This window comes from Martes martes (genome assembly GCF_963455335.1).
Source record: "Martes martes genome assembly, chromosome: 11".
NCBI lineage: Eukaryota > Metazoa > Chordata > Mammalia > Carnivora > Mustelidae > Martes > Martes martes.
Genome location: NC_137899.1, coordinates 106,634,901 through 106,652,690, shown reverse-complemented (window position 1 = coordinate 106,652,690; position 17,790 = coordinate 106,634,901). Strand labels below are relative to the sequence as shown.

At 51.4% G+C, this 17,790-nt stretch overlaps 1 protein-coding gene across 1 annotated transcript in view; it reads right to left on the bottom strand.

The window, feature by feature from the left end:
- The window catches only part of UBE3C (ubiquitin protein ligase E3C), a 108,718-nt gene that overhangs the window by 30,432 nt on the left and 60,496 nt on the right, over positions 1–17,790 (bottom strand). The window contains exon 18 of the mRNA XM_080819068.1: positions 13,864–14,111. Coding sequence (XP_080675194.1) covers positions 13,864–14,111 — 248 coding nt within the window. The remainder of the gene's footprint in view (positions 1–13,863; positions 14,112–17,790) is intronic.

Genomic DNA, 17,790 nt, shown 5'->3' with positions numbered 1-17,790 from the left:
CGCCAAAGTGACCCACCACGAGAGGTGACCACCTGGGAGATGCGGGACAGTCGTCCCTGCCTCTGAAAGATTTACCAGGAGTTGAAACCACGGAGGCTCCGCGGAAGGACCCCACGTGGCAGAACCACCTTCACTGGCGAAAAGGTTTGAAGATTTTTTTACTGCACAGGATAGTAAAATATAGACTGAAATCTGCCACCCTCCCTCCCTTGAAATTCGAGGATACAGACGTCCCTCCAGGGTAAGTAACTCTGCTGTGGCCGGGTGCTGAGAACGTCTCCTACAGGCCGGTGACACAAAGCGCGGCGACCGCTGCTCCGGCTGAAACCACCCCAGAGCCGCAGCCCGCAGCGAGTTCCCCTTCCGCTAACTCCCTGACACGTTCTGGCTCGAGCAAAATCACGGCATCGTACTGTTTTTTTGGTAACAGCTCTACTGAGACAGGATTCACACACCGGACAATCCACTCATTTAAAGTGAACAAGCCAATGGCTCTCACTCTTACACAACCATCAGCACGATTAACTTCTGGACATTTTCATCGCCCGCAAAAGAAACCCTTCACTCCGTCGCGGGCCTCCTTTTTCGCACCCTCCCAGCCTGCGACGATCATTATCGACGTCCTCACTCCACAGATCTCCCTCTCTGGACATTTCAGATGGACAGATCCCCTAACGGCGGTCTCTGTGATTCGCTCTCGTCACGGAGTCCGTTCTGCTCTGGTGTCCCCGCGGCTGTCAGGACTCCCTCCGTCCCACGGCCAAATCGTCGCCAGTGGTGTGGATGCACCGAGTCTGTTTTCCTTCGTCAGATGACGACATTTGACCCATTTCTCCTTGTGGGCTGTTACAGAGAAAGCCACAGTGAGCACTTTCTGCCTGAACACAGGCTGGTTGGCCTAGAAGGCAGGTCTGTGTGACCTGGACAGACCCGCCCGTGTCCCGAGGGGCCGCAGTGACGTGTGCTCGCTGCTTCCCCACGTCCTGGCCAGCACCGGGTGCCTCTTCCCGTCCTCGTGGGCGTGAGGCGGTCTTGCACTGCGGTTTAGGTGTGCGTTTTCCTGATGACTAATGATGGCGAGCACGTTTTCATGTGTTTACTGCTCACTCGTTTACCTTCTTTGGAGAAATATCCATTCAGGTCCTTTGCCCATTCTAAAATTAGATTCTCTGTATCATGGAGTCCCTTCTCTATCCTGGTCCAAGTCTCTTATCAGATAGGAATGTGAATACTTTCTCCTTTCAGTTTCTGGATGGCGTTCTCTGGAGCAAAAAGTTTCTGATGAAGTCCAACCTATTTTTTTCTTTTTGTGTTTCTGCTTTCGTTTCTAAGAAAAAGGATTATTCCCAACAATACTGCAATGTTTAGCACTGTTTGCAGGGTGAGCTGTGCTAGGCTTCTTTTTTTTTTTTTTAAAGATTTGTTGGGGCGCCTGGGTGGCTTAGTAGGTTAGGCATCTGCCTTCGGCTCAGGTCATGATCCCGGCGTCCTGGGATCGAGCCCTACATCGAAGCAGCAGGAACCCTGCTTCTCCCTCTCCCTCTGCTGCTGCTCCCCCCACCTATACTCTCTCTCTGTCAAATAAATACATAAAATCTTAATAAATAAATAAAAATCTGTTTATTTACTTGAAAGAGAGAGCAGGTGCTCAGAGGAGGGCCGAGGGAGAAAAGTGGACTCACACGCCTGCCACCCCCTGTCCCTGGCTTTGACTCTCCTGCTGCCGGACCTCTTGCCTTCCTCCCATGGCTGCCAGCTCCCTGCCCTTGATCCGGACTCAGGGCCATCTCCTGCACACTCTGACCCTGACCTTGACCTGGTAGCCGCCTCCCATCCACTCACCTGTGCCTTTCTCTCTGCCCCCTGCTGTCTTCTGTCCCACCCAGGCACCCAGTCTTCAGGCCTGTCCTGAGTGTCCCTCCCCGATCTGGTTTCAAACACCCCACACTCGGACTCCTTCCTAGCCAGGTTAGCCCCCACCGCTAACCACACCACCACACCTCGTCTTGCCACCTTCTTACTTCCCTGCCCTCGGATCCTCATGACAAGCCTCCTCTCCACAGCCCAGATTTAAAGGTTCACGGCCATGATCACATCTTGTGCCCTCGACTCCCCTGTACCCAGCTCACCCGGCAAACACCGCCCACCCCGGGTTCAACCTACCACACCTGCGTCAGTGCCCCCCGCAATGATGCCGCCGCCTCAAGGGGGCCTCCCCCCCCTCCCCGGCAGTCCTCAGACTCCACGGGGATCAAACGTGGGCTGCTGGGCCCAGCAGGCCAGGGGCAGAGTCCACAAAAAGGCTTGGCCGACAAGCCCCATGCAAGACTGCTCTCTGGAAACCACACCTCGAGACCCCTGCCGCCTCCTCATGTCACCTTCACCGGACTAAGGGCCTCAAGGGAGCAGACGCGCTCAGAAGGACCGTCCGTGGGCTCCCCGCTCCCACACGCGCGCCCCACGCTCCGGCCCCACTTCCACACAAACGGCTCGAGCCCCGCTAGGGCGCCTCCCCAGCACGGCCGCCCGCACAGCCCTAGCGCCAATACACGGCCCGCTCTGCGCTTGGTGCAACTAAGCCCTGTGCGGGCCCCGCTGAAGCCGCGGCGAGATTCTCTCCACAGACACGCTGCTCCGAGCCGCCTGTCCAGCGCCGGCCTCCCCGCCGCGGCCACACGGAGTCTGCTGCGGGACAGCGCCATCGGGCACTCGGGCCCAACAGAGCAGCTCACCAGCCACCCCCCGAGGAAGCGCCCAGCGACAGAAAGCAGCTTCACCGGCGTGGGCCCCGCAGAGACGGACTGCTACGGCGCGCCCCGCCAGCCCATTCTGCTCGTCCGCGCCGTCCTCCCAGGCCGCCCAGAACTGCTGGGGCTCGGGCGCCCCGAGGTCAGACCCCCCCGCACCCCGTCCATCTGAGGCCACACGTCTGGGGGCGTCTGGGCCGTGTGGGCCCACGTCGTGCAGCGGGGCCGGAGCCTCTCCCCTGTCCAGCGACACACACGTCTCTCTGCTGGGAGCGGCTCCAAAGCATGGGGCTCCCCTGTGACAAGGCACTTCGGGGAGACACGGCCCCATGCGCTGAGGCTCCACGCAAGCGTTCTGAGCACAGCGAGGGCTCCCCTCTCGGGCCCGTGTCTGACACCACCTGTCGTCTTACCCTGGAAGCGCGGAGTGATAAGGCCTCACCACTCTCACCCGGTGGCTCCTGCAGCCTCTGAACTCTCTGCTCCGCCAGGGACTCAGCTCTGCGCTGTCGCCTTGGGTTACTCCTCCACCCTGGGCTGCACCACCCGTTTCACCACCCTAAGCCCCACGTGATCGCTGGCTCAGCTGGGACCGCGCCCCCCACCTCAAGGCCCCCATCCTCGACAGCACACTCTGCTGGCCTCTTGGGGCCTCAGGAGAAACAGGCACCTCCTCACCCCTTCCCAAGTTCTTCCACGCGGCCGACGATCCCTCTATCCTCTGGTTGCATGTAGCCCCACTGCCCCTCCCCCCCACACCCCCACATCTGGATTTTTGGCAACCCCCCCGGGTCTTCTCTCCACCACCACGTCCCAGGACGAAGATGCTCATGACCAGTCAACCTGGGGGCCGGGGGCACCTCGCACTGGTCTCCCCATGTGACTTCCTGCTGTTGTCGGAGCTCCTCGTCACGGCAGAGGCAAGGTGACCCGCTGAACCAAATTCGCACCCCATCACTGCTCCATTGCTGGAACCAGGAACCCCGTCGGCCTGGTCTCACTCAAGAGCTTCAGCTCAAAGCCGGCTCGCCGCCTCCCAGGCGAAGCCGATCGCCACCGCAGGAATAAGAGCAACACTGTCCGTCTTTGCTTGGTCTGCTTTTCATAAAATTAAATTTACTAATTCTAAATTAGTATTTTTAAAAAGATCTTATTTAGGGTGCCTGGGTGGCTCCGTGGGTTAAGCCTCTGCCTTCGGGTCAGGTCATGATCCCAGGGTCCTGGGATCGAGCCCCGCATCGGGCTCTCTGCTCAGCGGGGAGCCTGCTTCCTCCTCTCTCTCTGCCTGCCTCTCTGCCTACTTGTGATCTCTGTCTGTCAAATAATAAATAAAATATTAAAAAAAAAAGACCTTATTTATTTTAGAGAAAGAAAAAGCGTACGTGCACGTGCAGGCGCACACCTAAGCGGGGCAGAGGGAGAGGGACAAGCAGGCTCCCTGATGAGCACGGGGCCTGCGGCAGGCTCGGTCTCAGCACCCTGAGACCACGGCCTGAGCTGAAGTCAGGAGTCGGACGCTGAACTGGCTGCACCCCCGGCACCCCCTCCCCAAATCAGTACTTAAATGTTCAAAAGAAATGTGCTTGCTTCGGAAGCACATATACTAAATGTTCAGAGGGACGGACATGGGCTTTACGTTATTTTTGGATATTTACTGTTCTTCCTGCACAAATGAAGACCAGAGATGAGCAACAGACTCTAGAGCAGGACCAGTAAGCCTGTGTTTCTAATTTTCTTTTCTTTTTTTTTAAAGATTTTATTTATTTGACAGACAGATCACAAGGAGGCAGAGAGGCAGGCAGAGAGAGAGGATGGGAAGCAGGCTCCTCGCTGAGCAGAGAGCCCGATGCGGGGTTCGATCCCAGGACCCTGAGATCATGACCTGAGCCGAAGGCAGGGGCTTAACCACTGAGCCACCCAGGCGCCCCTGTGTTTCTAATTTTCACGGTGACGACTCAGCATGGCTTAGAGAAAGGAAAGCGGCCTCAGTGTAATGATACTGACCTGTGCTTAATCAGCGCCAATTTATGAGAAGGGACAGCTCAACAGTGAGCGCGCTCTATGCTTTACTCAGGAGCAGAAAGAATTTTGCTAAGTATCTCGGGGGCAAAGCTATAGCAATACTTTTAGGTTGTGGAATCAACTGAATTCTGGAACATGTGTGATTTTTACCATAAAATCTAACTTGTTTGTTTTTATTTCCCATTCAATTTTGAAGAAATAAAATGAACGTAGACAACACCACGGCCCTGACGGACAGGAGGAAGAGTCTGCAGAGAGGGGAGCCCTTCGTTGTTGAAGGGGCAGAAGTCCAACAAAGGGACCACTTTTAAGTTATGATGGTCTTTGATTTTTCTGCTTCCAAAAAGAGTTGAAGGTCAAGGAGAGCACAATGAACCGTCCGCTGTGGGCACCTGGGGCACCCAGAGAAGCTCGCGTGTGGAATTTGCTGACATCAAAGTAAAAAAAGTCTTAACATTGATTGGAAGGCTTGGGCTAAGCACAGAATGATCTACTATTTGCTGAATATTATGTTTAAAAAATCTAGGGGAAAAGATAGATTAACTTTAGAGACAAGAGCACTTAGTGCGATGATAATCAGAGGAAGCAGCTCAACTACACTGACCTTAATGAGTCCGAGAGTTCAAAACAAGATATTATAAAAGAGAAGCTTTGCCATTTAAGACCAACGGAACGTAAATCACCAGTACTCACTTCAATCTACACTTTCAAAGGCTCAGCAAATTCAATGAGCATTTTACAAAAGGACGCCAATGATATTCAGGAATAAATTTTCCCAGGTCTCAAAAATGCCAGGATAAACTGTTAACCGTTACATTCTCTGCTACTTTAAGTGAGCACTGTATGCTACTGAAACACGAAATTATAAACCACACGGAAGTTTCAGGGTCTGCTAATTAAAAATTGGAAATACATGACCAAGATATTATCAAATAATCTGATTTATAGGCATCCTGCTCCAATTAAATCAATATTCTGAAGCAAGGGGGGGGAAAAGCCATTTTCAAATAGAATTCAAATATGATAAAAGAGCTCCTTCAATAAATTCCTGAACTTAATTGGCTTAAATGGACCTAGGTGCTTCTATCTGTAAAAAAAAGTTCAAGATGACATTACCACATCCTTGAGCTGTTTATTTATTCCCTGTCTGAAGCCTGATTTACGGGCGATAAAACGCAATCACGACCCACACCAGAAGCAGGAATCATCTGCTAATGGAACTTCTAATTGAGAAGTGACCAGTGACATGAGGTAATTCTTTCCATGTAGGATTGCTCTTCCAGACCTCTTTGCACTTTATCACAGTAAACAATCACTAACATATGCATTAAAGAAAATTTAAATACATTATGACCCAATAAATATCATAATCAATCAATACACAATTTTCTTACCCTAGGATTTAACGTGCAGACACCACACTATTAGGGCTAGACTGTTACGCTCACTTAGATAGGGACAATTTTTAACATGCTGGTACAAAGTTTAACCATTTGTAATCAGATAATAATCAGATGTTTTAGGAACTAGTACTCCCTTAGGAATTTCCAGAAAACTATCTAAGTAAAATCTTAAATACATGAAACTAAATTATCTACCATCCTCATAGAACTAGAATTTTGTTACTGGTTCTGTCTAACCCTCACTATTTTATTTTACTTATTATTTATTTATTTTTTAAAAGATTTTATTTATTTATTTGACTGACACAGAGAGATCACAAGTAGGCAGAGAGAGAGGAGGAAGCAGGCTCCTTGCTGAGCAGAGAGCCCGATGCGGGGCTCGATCCCAGGACCCTGAGATCACAACCCGTGCCGAAGGCAGAGGCTTAACCCACTGAGCCACCCAGGTGCCCCTAACCTTCACTATTTTCAAGAGCTTTACTGAGACATGATTTACACTAACTTCACTTCTGGGAGGAAGGTGTAGATCCCTAATTCTTCCCGGAACCTGGTACACACTGTGGAGGAGGGGAGTGCTCTCCTGTCGGCTCTGGACCTCCAGGGCCCGGCGAGGACACCGCTTCCTCACAGCGTCTGCACCTGGGAACAGTGTGTCCATAAAGAGGGAAAAATGAGTTTATCCTCACTGGACTTACAGAACTAATGGGCAGAAAACCAGGACCATCTAATTTTCTTGTCTCTGTGTTAATCAAGACCGGACAATTTGTACATTCAGGAAAAAAAAATAATAGCGAATTTTAATAAGATTTAACTCATGCAAATAAAATCACTTCCCCTGTTGTCCATAACCACACTGTGAGAACCACTAAATTCAGGGGGTACTTCAGGGGCACCCGGCCAGCTCAGTCAGTGCAGCATGCCACTATTCATCTCGGGGTCGTGAGTTCAAGCCCCATGTTGGGGGGAGGGTAAGAGATTAAATAAATAAATAAATAATAAATACTTAAAAGATTTAGGGAGTATCTCAGTTTAGTCTAGCAAAATAAAGGCTCACCATTATTATTTTAAAATTTAATTTCATTACCATTAATTTAGGAGGTTCTCAGGCTCACCCTAATAGAAAGAACTAGTACATCATTTCAAAGATTTTCATGAAATGGGTTATAAAACATTATCATCTGGGGGGGAGCTGAAGCTGGGTCCCGGGGACCACTGCCAGGGAGAGATGGTATCTCATGGAGAATGGACACCAAAGCCAGCACACAGCTTCAGGTGGGAGAGGCAGGTTATATCTTCAAATGAATTAAAGTAGAAAATGGTCTGTTTGACAGTTATGTTAAAGAATTTAACAGCGGGCCAATGTCTGAAATTTGTCTCTGATAAGGAGAGACTAAAGAAACATATGTACATAATGGTGAGGTTAAGTTAGAGCCCATTTCTAAACTTGACAACACTGAGAACCTATATTATTAAAGAAGCAACACTTAGAATCAGAACAAATTAACAGTGCCTGGGCTGCTAACTGCTGACCTCAGAGATAAAAAGAAAGGGTATGATTTTTCTACTGAGGACCTCCTGGGTCCCTTCCCCACCGCCCCCCCCCCCGAGCTCCATTATCATCTGTCATTAATGAACACACACACAGCACTGGTGACACAGGTACAGTAATCACCACAGTGCCACGCCGGCACATGGCTGGACAGATCACTGAAACAGAACCGAAAGTTCAGAATAAACCCTTACATTCATTGTCAACTGACTCCTGACAAGGGAACTGGGTTGGTCTTCCCCAACCAATGGTGCTGGGACGACTGGACAGCCACGCACGCAGGACCAAGTGGGACCCCTACCTCACAGCACCTACAAAAATTAATGCAAAATGATATGTAACTGGAAAGAGAGGAGCTTATCTGGCCCCTGAAAACTGAAAAATAAAATCCTAAATCATACCATAAAAAAATTAAGTCAAAATGGATTAAAGACCTAAATATAAGAAATAAAAGTACCAGACTCCGAACGACACACACAGGTGTAATTTTAGGACCCTGGGTTAAATCGTGTGACCGGGGTTTCTTAGACAAGCCTGCAGAAGCTCAGGCAACAGAAGAAAAATAAATGCATTAAGATGTCCTTAAAATTAAACACTCTGGAGCTCAAAGGCCGCTGTCAAGAAAGCGAGAGACACCCCACAGAATGGGAGAAAATGCCTGCAAATCATTATGAGGATGAGAAGGGACTTGAAACGAGGACATATAAAGGACTTAACAGGAGACAAACAGCTGAAGACACGGACGACGGACTCGAGGGGACCTTTCTCCACAGAAAGATGCCCAACACCGTGAGTCCTCCGGGAGCTCAAAAGCACAATGAGATACGATTTCACACCCACGAGGATGGTTCTGATAAAAACACAAAAATAAATCAAGTAAGTAAAATAAAGAGATTAAACAGACAATGTTAAGTGTTGCCCCGGTGTGGAGGAACCAGAGCCCGCACACACTGCTGGCGCCCAGAGGTCTGACACAGGTTTCTCTTGGCTGAGAGAAACGCACATGTCTGTGCACACAAACACTCTACAGATGGTCCCAGCTCGTGATGGTTTCTCTTGGGACTTTTCGACCTTACAGTGGTGCTGAGTTCAGGACGTGGACCTCTTGCTGGGCTAGCCTTATGCGGTCTAACCCTCCCCCGTGATGCCGGCCGGTGGCTGCAGCTCCCAGCAGCTGTGTGGTCACGAGGGTCAACAGCCGGCAGGGTGACAACTGGGTGTGCTCCCGCCGCCCTGCCGCCTGTCACTTTCAGGACAGCGTTCCGTGCAGTCCAGGAGCGACTCGACACCGTACTGTCAAACAGGCTTCGTGTTTCCTGACCGCGCACCTGTGGGCTCGCGGGAGCGCTCCGGGCGCACTTCAGGTGGGCCGCGCTCCGCGGTGACGTTGGCTAGGGGAGGTGTGGGAAATGCATTCTCAACATCTGATATCCTCAATTTACTATGGGTTTTTATCGGGATGTCACCCCATCCTAAGTCAGGGAGGACTGGTACACAAATGCTCACAGCAGCATTATTCCTAACAGCTGAAAGGCGGGAACACCTGAATGTCCCCTGCCGCATGGACGCGTAAACCACACGTCTTCCACCCACACAGCAGAGCACCAGTCAGCTCTAAGGAAGAAGTCCTGACACAGGCTACGGCATCGCGAACCTTGGAAACATTCTGTGAAGTGAAAGAAACCAGAGGCCGTGTGTTGCAGGAGTCCACTTTGATGAAGCGTCCAGAGCGGACAGATGCAGAGACAGCACGTGAATGGGAGCCCGGGGCTGGTGGGGGCAGCCTGGAGCGGGGCTGCTTGAGCACGAGAGCACGCCTGTTCACAATAAGGCCACTGTTCTCCAAGTACACAGCGGCGACGGCAGCACACCTCCCTGAACCTGTCAAAAACCGCGGAACGGCAAACTCTAAAAGGCTCAAGTTCTACATCGAAAACTAATGATGTACCGTCTGCTGACAAACATAACATTTAAAAAAAGGGCTGAATTTTATGGAATGTGAATTATTTTTAAAAAGTTGTGGTCTATCGATCAGTATATTCGTTTATTTTTTTAAAAAAGTCATAAGAGCATAATCTGCTTTGCAGGCACTGATTTTTAAGTCACTTCTCAAATGGGCCAACTCCAGGGTGCACAGCGGCAGGTCCGTTTCACAGGGTCAGAGAACGGGAAGGAGCTACACAGCTGCGAGGAATTTACTCTACAGCTGAAAATGAGGACGGTTCGGATGAATTCTCATAGAAAACAATGTAGCAACGTTGATTTCTTATTTACTGAAGGACAAGAGACTCCTTAACCGCAATCCCTACGTACTGCGTCGGCGCACAGCGCGTCCTCCATTTACCCCTTGGCTGACATCACTGCAGGGGGCGCCACGGTGTCCCTCAGGGTCCCGCCCTCCGGCCTCCTAGCAGGCGGTCACTGTTCACCTCTTGTCCTTGATACACTCTCTTCCCTTCCAACACCCCATCTTCTCTGACCTTCCTCCCCACACGGCCACGCTCCGCCGTCCCGCTGGGTGCTAAAGCGCCGAGGGCCGAGTCCTCAGCCGGGCTCCCGGGCCAGCAAGAGTTCACCTTCCGACCTTCCCTCCTCACGCGGTCCACACGCACGCCACCCCCCCAGCCCGCCTTCCCTGCTCGGGGCGCTGAAGCCAACCCCGCCCTCCGGGCTCCAGAGCTGCTCAAGCCCCAGGCGGCCGCTCCCGTCCAAACCGAGGAGAACTGCGCGGAAAATGGGTTTCCCCGAGCCAGCGCTGAGCCGGCGGGTCCCCACCGCGCCCCGCGAACAGTTCTCCTGGAGCACGGCCCCCCGCAGTGTCCGGCTGGCCGCTAGGCCGGCTCGGCCGCTCCTCCCCCTCGACAGCTCACCCGCACCGAGCCGCCCCAGCTTTGAAAGCCAACCCGCCCGTTCATTCCCGGAACGTGATCTCACCGCAGGGGTGCTCTCTCCTTCCCTCCAAAGTGAAGCCTTCTGAAAAGGCCACCGACCCCCTTTACTATTTTTCTACCTTCCCTCTTCTTCACCGCACAGCAAGCTCATTTCATCAAACCATGCCACCACGAACGTTGCCAAGGACAACCCCTGCCCACGAGCTGATGAGCGGACAACGGACGTGGCTGTCACAGGAGGGACCGCGACTTGGCACTACCAGGAGCGAAGCGTTCACACGGGCTATGCCTCTGACGATCATCGGAAACACGACGCCAGGCGAAGGAAGCCAGTCCCTACGGGCCACGTACGTGCAGTGTGATTTCACGTAACGTCCAGAACAGGGGACAGCGGAGACTAAGGGTAGTTTTCGTTTGCCTACGGTCTGGGGAGGGGGAAGGACGACTGTTAGCAGACACAAGAGAGGAAGGCTCCGAATCTGACGGCGGTGATGGCTGCACAACTCTGAACACACGGAGACTCCTGAATCACACACCTGAAAATCATTCATTCATTCATCCAACCACTCAAGTGATCACTACGCCCACTGTGGGCTCGAACTCACAGCCCCAAGATCAAGGGCTGCATGCTCCACGGACCGAGCTGGCCAGGCGCCCCTGAACCCCGCGCTTCCAGCAGGCCAACTGCAGGGATGTGAATCGCATCTCAATAAAGCGGTTCTAAGAAAAAGCAGCAGGGACATAAAGCCCTGCGGACCGATCCCGTGGTCACTTTTCAGCCCTCTCTAACCTCGAAGCGTCACGCTGCTGTGAGCAAAGCCAGCACTACTGAGGACCTAGGCACAGTCCCAGACCCTTAACTCTGAGTCTCACCCTCTAAAACCCGTCTGCCCCATGCTGTCCCCTTACAAATGTAGTAAGTCTCAGCCATTTGCTCAAAACAATGACTTTCCATGACCCCCCGGACGGAGACCAAACTTTTCACCATGGCTCTTTGTCATTTGTCTGTTGGCATGGCCCTATAGCAGGGTCAGCAAACTGTCCTGGAAATGGCCCAAGAGCACATGCTTTCTTTGGGCTTTGTTCAGCTGCCGTAGCAGCGAGAGCGAGCGCACACTGTAAATGATGCCCGCTGGTATTCTAATCATCTTTTTTTAACTACAAAGAGGAGGTGGGTGGAGTTGGCCAGAAGCTGTAGCTGGCTGCCCTCCGTCCCAGCGCGTCACCTCTAGTCATAGCTTTCACCTGCGTGCAGAAGCTGCACTGATGCCGATCCTAGTGTTATAATCCAATCTGTCCCTCAAAATGCGGACGTTGCGGACAGTAAATACTGAGTACCCGGCACTATCCCACTCTTCAAGAGGGGAACCAAAATGCATTCCCAGACTATCCAAAGACCCTAACGAACTTCCCCCAAATACCATGGAAAACATTTACCTATCTATAACAACACACCAACGATTCTTGGATAACGTACATTTTATTTAATGATGATCTTATCATATGTTGGGACCCTTTACAGACTAGACAGGTTCCATCTTTGTCCTATGCTGGGAGACAGAGCCCCGTAATGTAAACAAACAAGGAAGACGTCTCCCAAACTCGAGCTGGCGGCTGGCCGAAGCCCCGCAAGGAGCCAGCATGGCTGGTGGGGAGGACAGAAAGGGGCTGCGCCCTTCCAGTGAGGTGGCCCAGCAGCGGGCCCCTGGGCCCCGAGCACTGCGCTCTCCCCAGCCTTCGCCTGGGCTCTCAGGATATTATAGTGGGCTTCTGGGTCAGACAGTGGGTTTGGGGTAAACCTGTGTCACTGCCACCAGAGTGGCTACTCGTCAGCAAGCGTCTGAACCCTGGGGGTCCTTGCACGCTGCCCCAAACACCACATTTTCTCTATCACCAAAGTTACGGTGAGTGCCATGAATCATTCGTTCAAAGAAAAATCGAGAATCGACTTTCCATTTCCCAGGGAAATAGCCTAGATGATCTCCCACCTCATTTAGAGCAGTTCAGACCTAAGTCTCAATTACTGATTTTACCAGGATATTTGCCAGCAGCGAGCCACTGGGGTTGGTAACTGTTGACCTGGCATTTGTTCTAAGTACAAAGACTGCAACAAAATGAAACAAAGTAACCCAGAAATACAAACTTGCCTATAAACCCCACCCCATTTAAAAATGTCAGTAATCAATGAAAAAGAAAATGAAAAAACTAAATTCCCTTTTTGGACAGGGAAGCAGTCAGCCAGTCCTGATTTAAATGGAGCACCAGGGCCTGCCGTTCCCACCAGGCACACCCGCGGGCAATGCTACTGAGACGGTGTTTGTGTCCCACAACGTTCACACGCTACCGTCCTAACCCCAGGGCGGCATCAGGAGGTGGGACCTCTGGGAGATGATTAGGTCAGGAGGGTGGAGCCCTTGGGAACGTGACTGGGGTCCTCATCAAAGCGACCCCCAAGAGAAGGCTGTCCTGGAGATGATCCAGGACAAGGGCCCCCAGCAAACGGGACGCAGGGCATCCTGATCGTGGCCTTCCAGCCTCCAGAACTGTGAGAAGCAGACGTCTGTGTCCCCTAAGCTGCCCGGTCTGTGGTGGTGGTATGTCCCCCCAAAGGCCTGCACTAGGCTGGGGCGGCCCTGGTTTATCACTGTCTCACCTGGAAACAGCTCGCTTCCACGAGGCTATACTGTTCACAAATCGTTTCCCCTCATTTACAGGAGAGGGTGAACCGTGTGTGTGGGTCGGCAGGGGTGTAGCATTCTGGTTATCAGGGCACTTCTGTCATGTCATCCTTAATGGCCAATTTCCCGGAGTCTGCAAACAGCATACACAACACTCGGCCCACGCGCGGCATCGGTGCGCTTCTACCTTGCGCACAGCACTCCGCAAGCTCACAGAGCCTTAAGAGAACCACTTGAACGCTATCCACAAGAGTGATGGGGAGACTCAGAGTACTTCCAGGGGGCATACTGATGGCAAGAGACAGCTATCCAGAGACTTCGACAGACAGGATTTTATGTTATACGTTTCCCAGGTTTTCTATGCCATACAAGCAATTTATGCGTGTGACTCCTGTGCATGCGGCGTGTAATGAAGAAACGTGAGTTATTATGTAAAAGAACACTGCTCAGGGTTCACCAGAATAACGTCAGCAATCCTGAGCAAACACCTTCAACAAAGCAGACAGCAACCACACAGAAAGGAAGTTTCTGCATCCAGTGGTCCGAGGTCCATTTGCACACAAAGCTCCTTACCTTTCCAAGCATCCGGCCCAGGAAGTAGTAGTGTCTAGCAAAGGAATCTCCCACAAGCATCCGAGCGGCTGGGCTGGGGTACAGGAGCCCTTCGTTAGTGGTCTTGAAGAAGCCCTGGTTGGGGTTAAAGCCTGACTTGAGCAGTTCATTCAGAAACTCTCTGAAAATACCGCCGCCGTCAATGCCCGCTTCGTCCAGGCCGTGGGCGTTGAGTAAGTGCACGCGGATCCGCTTTTTCAAATCAGGCTCTGTAAAAACGAGCGGACAACGGGGGTGAGGGGAGAAGGATTTTAAAAGAAGCCAATAAAATAAGCTGGTATTATGGGGAGTTTTGGGAAAAGGAGCAAGAATATTAAAGATATATTAGTGCAGGACTCCAAAAACAAAACAAAACAAAACCAAAGATTAAAAACAGAGGAGGGGCGCCTGGGGGGCTCAGTGGGTGGAGCCTCTGCCTTCGGCTCAGGTCATGATCTCAGGGTCCTGGGATCGAGCCCCGCATCGGGCTCTCTGCTCGGCCAGGAGCCTGCTTACTTAGAGAGAGAGCCCCCCTCTCTCTCTGCTTACTTGTGATCTCTGTCTGTCAAATAAATAAATAAAATCTTAAAACACACACACACACACACACACACACACACACACACAGATGATAGGCTAGCTGGACCTGTATTTCCCCCAAAGCTGACAATGGGAGAAAGAGAGAAGACGTTCATGTATTACACATGGAGATGAGGAGAAACAGAGTGCCCAGGACGGAATTAAGTTATCCCTCACAGTCTAAAGGCTATGACACGTTCTAAAATAGTCTACAGTATGAAGAGAGGGCAGAGGGGATTAAGCACATAAGAGTACGAGGGACAGAGACAGATGCAGGGATCCGAAGGGGCACGTGCACCCCAGCGTTCATAGCAGCAACGTCCACTATAGCCAAACTGCGGAAAGAGCCCAGATGCCCATCGACAGAAGAACAGATAAAGATGACGTGGTATATATACACAATGGAGTACTATGCAGCCATCAACCTCCCCCTGAAACCTTGCCATTTGCGATGACGTGGATGGAACTAGAGGGTATCATGCTAAGCGAAGTAAGTCAATCAGAGACAATTATATGATCTCTCTGATAAGAGGAATTTGAGAAAAAAGACAGAGGATCATAGAGGAAGGGAGGGAAAAATGAAACAAGATGAAACCAGAGAGGGAGACAAACCATAGGAGACTCTTAGTCTCAGGAAACAAACTGAGGGTTGCTGGAGTGGAGGGGGTGGGAGGGTGGGGGGCTGGGTGATGGACACCGGGGAGGGTGTGTGTTGTGGGGAGTGCTGGCTGTTGTGAAAGGCTGATGAACCATAGACCTGTACCCCTGAAACAAATAATACATTCTATGTTAATAAAAGAAAAAGAAAAATACGAGGGGAACAGAAATTATTACCAAGAAAGGCAAAAGACAAACGAATAAAGGATAACAGTACAGAGTCTCTGAAAGAGGCGAACGAAACAGAAGTCAGAGCCCAGAGTCTACATTTTCACATAACAGTGTCATTGGGCTGAGAAGGGTGGAAGTCTGTTCGGTTACAGTGCGCCACAAAGATAAAAACAAAACAAATTTGTGAAGTTGCTTAATCATGACTGGTGTCTAAGAGAACGTCCGGCCGGGTCCTCCAGAGGACAGGACTGCTGGACTCGCCTACAATGTGCCACAAGAGCCTCAGGACACAGACCCCAAACACAAGCCAACGGAAGGGAAGGCGTTCTGCCAGATCCAAACCAGGTGGTCTGCACTGGACAGGCTTAGTCAAGCTGCAGGTTTCAGAAAGTAACCTGTGCGTCCTCATCCCTGCCTAACCCCCCTCCCCAGAGGTGCTCTGCATCTCTGTAGGTGGGGAGGGGCAGAGGCGGGGGCCGAGGGCCCGAGGGGCAGGGGTGCAGAGCGGCTGGGCCCAGGTCTGCCCGAACACGGCGGTGGGCGAGAGTTAGTACTCCTGGAGTCCCGGAACCCAGCTGTGACTATTCTAGAACATGGCTCAGACAGGGCCACGACGGAGATTTCCACCACCATGTCTGGTAGCACAGACTTCGTGCTCCAAGGAGCCGGCAGAAGCCCTGCCAGGTGAGTTGGGTGCTAATGCCCACACCTCCCTCGGGAGTACAGAAGGCAGGCCGACCGAAGCCATCTGCTGACGGCTTGCTTTTGTCCTTTTGTAAGGAATAACAACCACCCGCTATTCACCCCGAGCTAGAACGGACGCTAGAATTTTACACACATTACTTCAAGTCCTTCAACAACCTTCTGGGTTAAGAATTATCCCCATTCCAGGTGGGCTAAAAGGGTGCGGGCATTAAGGAGGGCTTCTGTTGGGATGAGCACTGAGTGTTGCACAGAAGTGATGAATCCCTGAAGCCTACTGCAGACACCAGCACTGCACTGTTCACTAACAAATGAGAATTTAAACAATAACTTGAGGAAAAAAAAAAAAAAGAATTGTCCTCATTCTGCAGTGAGAAAACCAAGCACAAGGAAGGTCGAGTTATGTATGTAAAGACACAGCTCACGCTGTAAAGGGCTATAATTTAAAGACAGGTTTACTGCCTACAAAGCACAGGCTTTTATGCTATACCATATTCTCTTCTATGTTTAAAATTTAACTATGGCTACATGAAGAACGTGCTTTTTACCGGCCAGACTTCCCGAGCACGTTGTCCGCACGTATTCTGATCAGGAGGATGACAACATACGTTCAATCTCATGGCCCAGGTAAGATGCCGAAAGAACCCTAAGTGGATGAGTGGAGGTGCAGCACAAAAATGCAGTCGGGGATTTCTCACCTGTCCACGTCCTTCTTAATACCAGTTTCACGGAGGGACTGAAGCCTTTGTTGTCACCTGTAGTATTTCTCAAACTGCCGGCAGGCAGCAGCGGATTTTGTAAAAACTGTAAGTGTACAAATGTTGTACGTGGGACACTCAGCTACGGCCCAGGCTCTCCCACACTCAGCCCACCTGTGGCACCAGTAAGGGGGGGCGGGAGTGTGTCATCTTTGCAGACGCAGCGGCCAATCACAGAAGCCCCCTGTGATTTGGCTGGAACTGAGATTCTGTGCTCCCTGGAGCTCATTTCTGAGAACAGTCACACGTAACAGCACAGGAATAGTTTCAGAAGCAAACCTCGCCTGAGATATCTTGCCACTACTTGTTTCCAAACACAATGTAATATCTACTTACACATGAAGGTTTCAGTGGGAGGAAAAAAAACCCTAAGTAAAATGTTATTTGATTTGACCCTATCATAGTTTCTTCTTCAGGAAAACAATGTGACAAAGTGAAACCAGCTCCCACTCAAAAGCGCAGACAGGCGAGGCTGTCGGGAAGCGACTACAGAACGGCTCAGGGCCAGCTCTGGCAGAGTCTCGTCCAAGCTCATGGGCGATGATATCAAGAGCTACCGCAGTCCCGAGGGCTGCCGTGACCATTCTCCATGGCTGGGCACTGGGGGCGAAGGGAGCTCGCGGCAGCCTGGGGCTGGGACCTGCACACCAGCACCTGCTGGGCTTCCCACTAAGAAGAGACATGGCTCTGAGCTCCCGTGTCTCTGAGCTCCCGCAGCTGGCTCCACTGTGCTTGGGGCCGACACCCACACTGCAGAAAACAGGCCTGAGGGGCAGTCGGCTGGCTCAGTCTTGGGGGAGTGAGTTCAAGCCCCACACTGGGTGTGGAGACTACACAAATAAAATCTTAAGAGAGAGAGTGGAAGAAAACTGTGCCAAGAAGACACGCACACGAGATGGTCAGAGCCCAAAGGCTGGACATGCTGTGAGGGCAAGATGGTAGGCAGGGCCGTCGTAGTGACTGTTTCTGTGCAAATGATCAGGCAGAAGGGCATCTCACCCCAATTTCCCAGAAGTAATTCTGAGACGATACCTAACTTTAC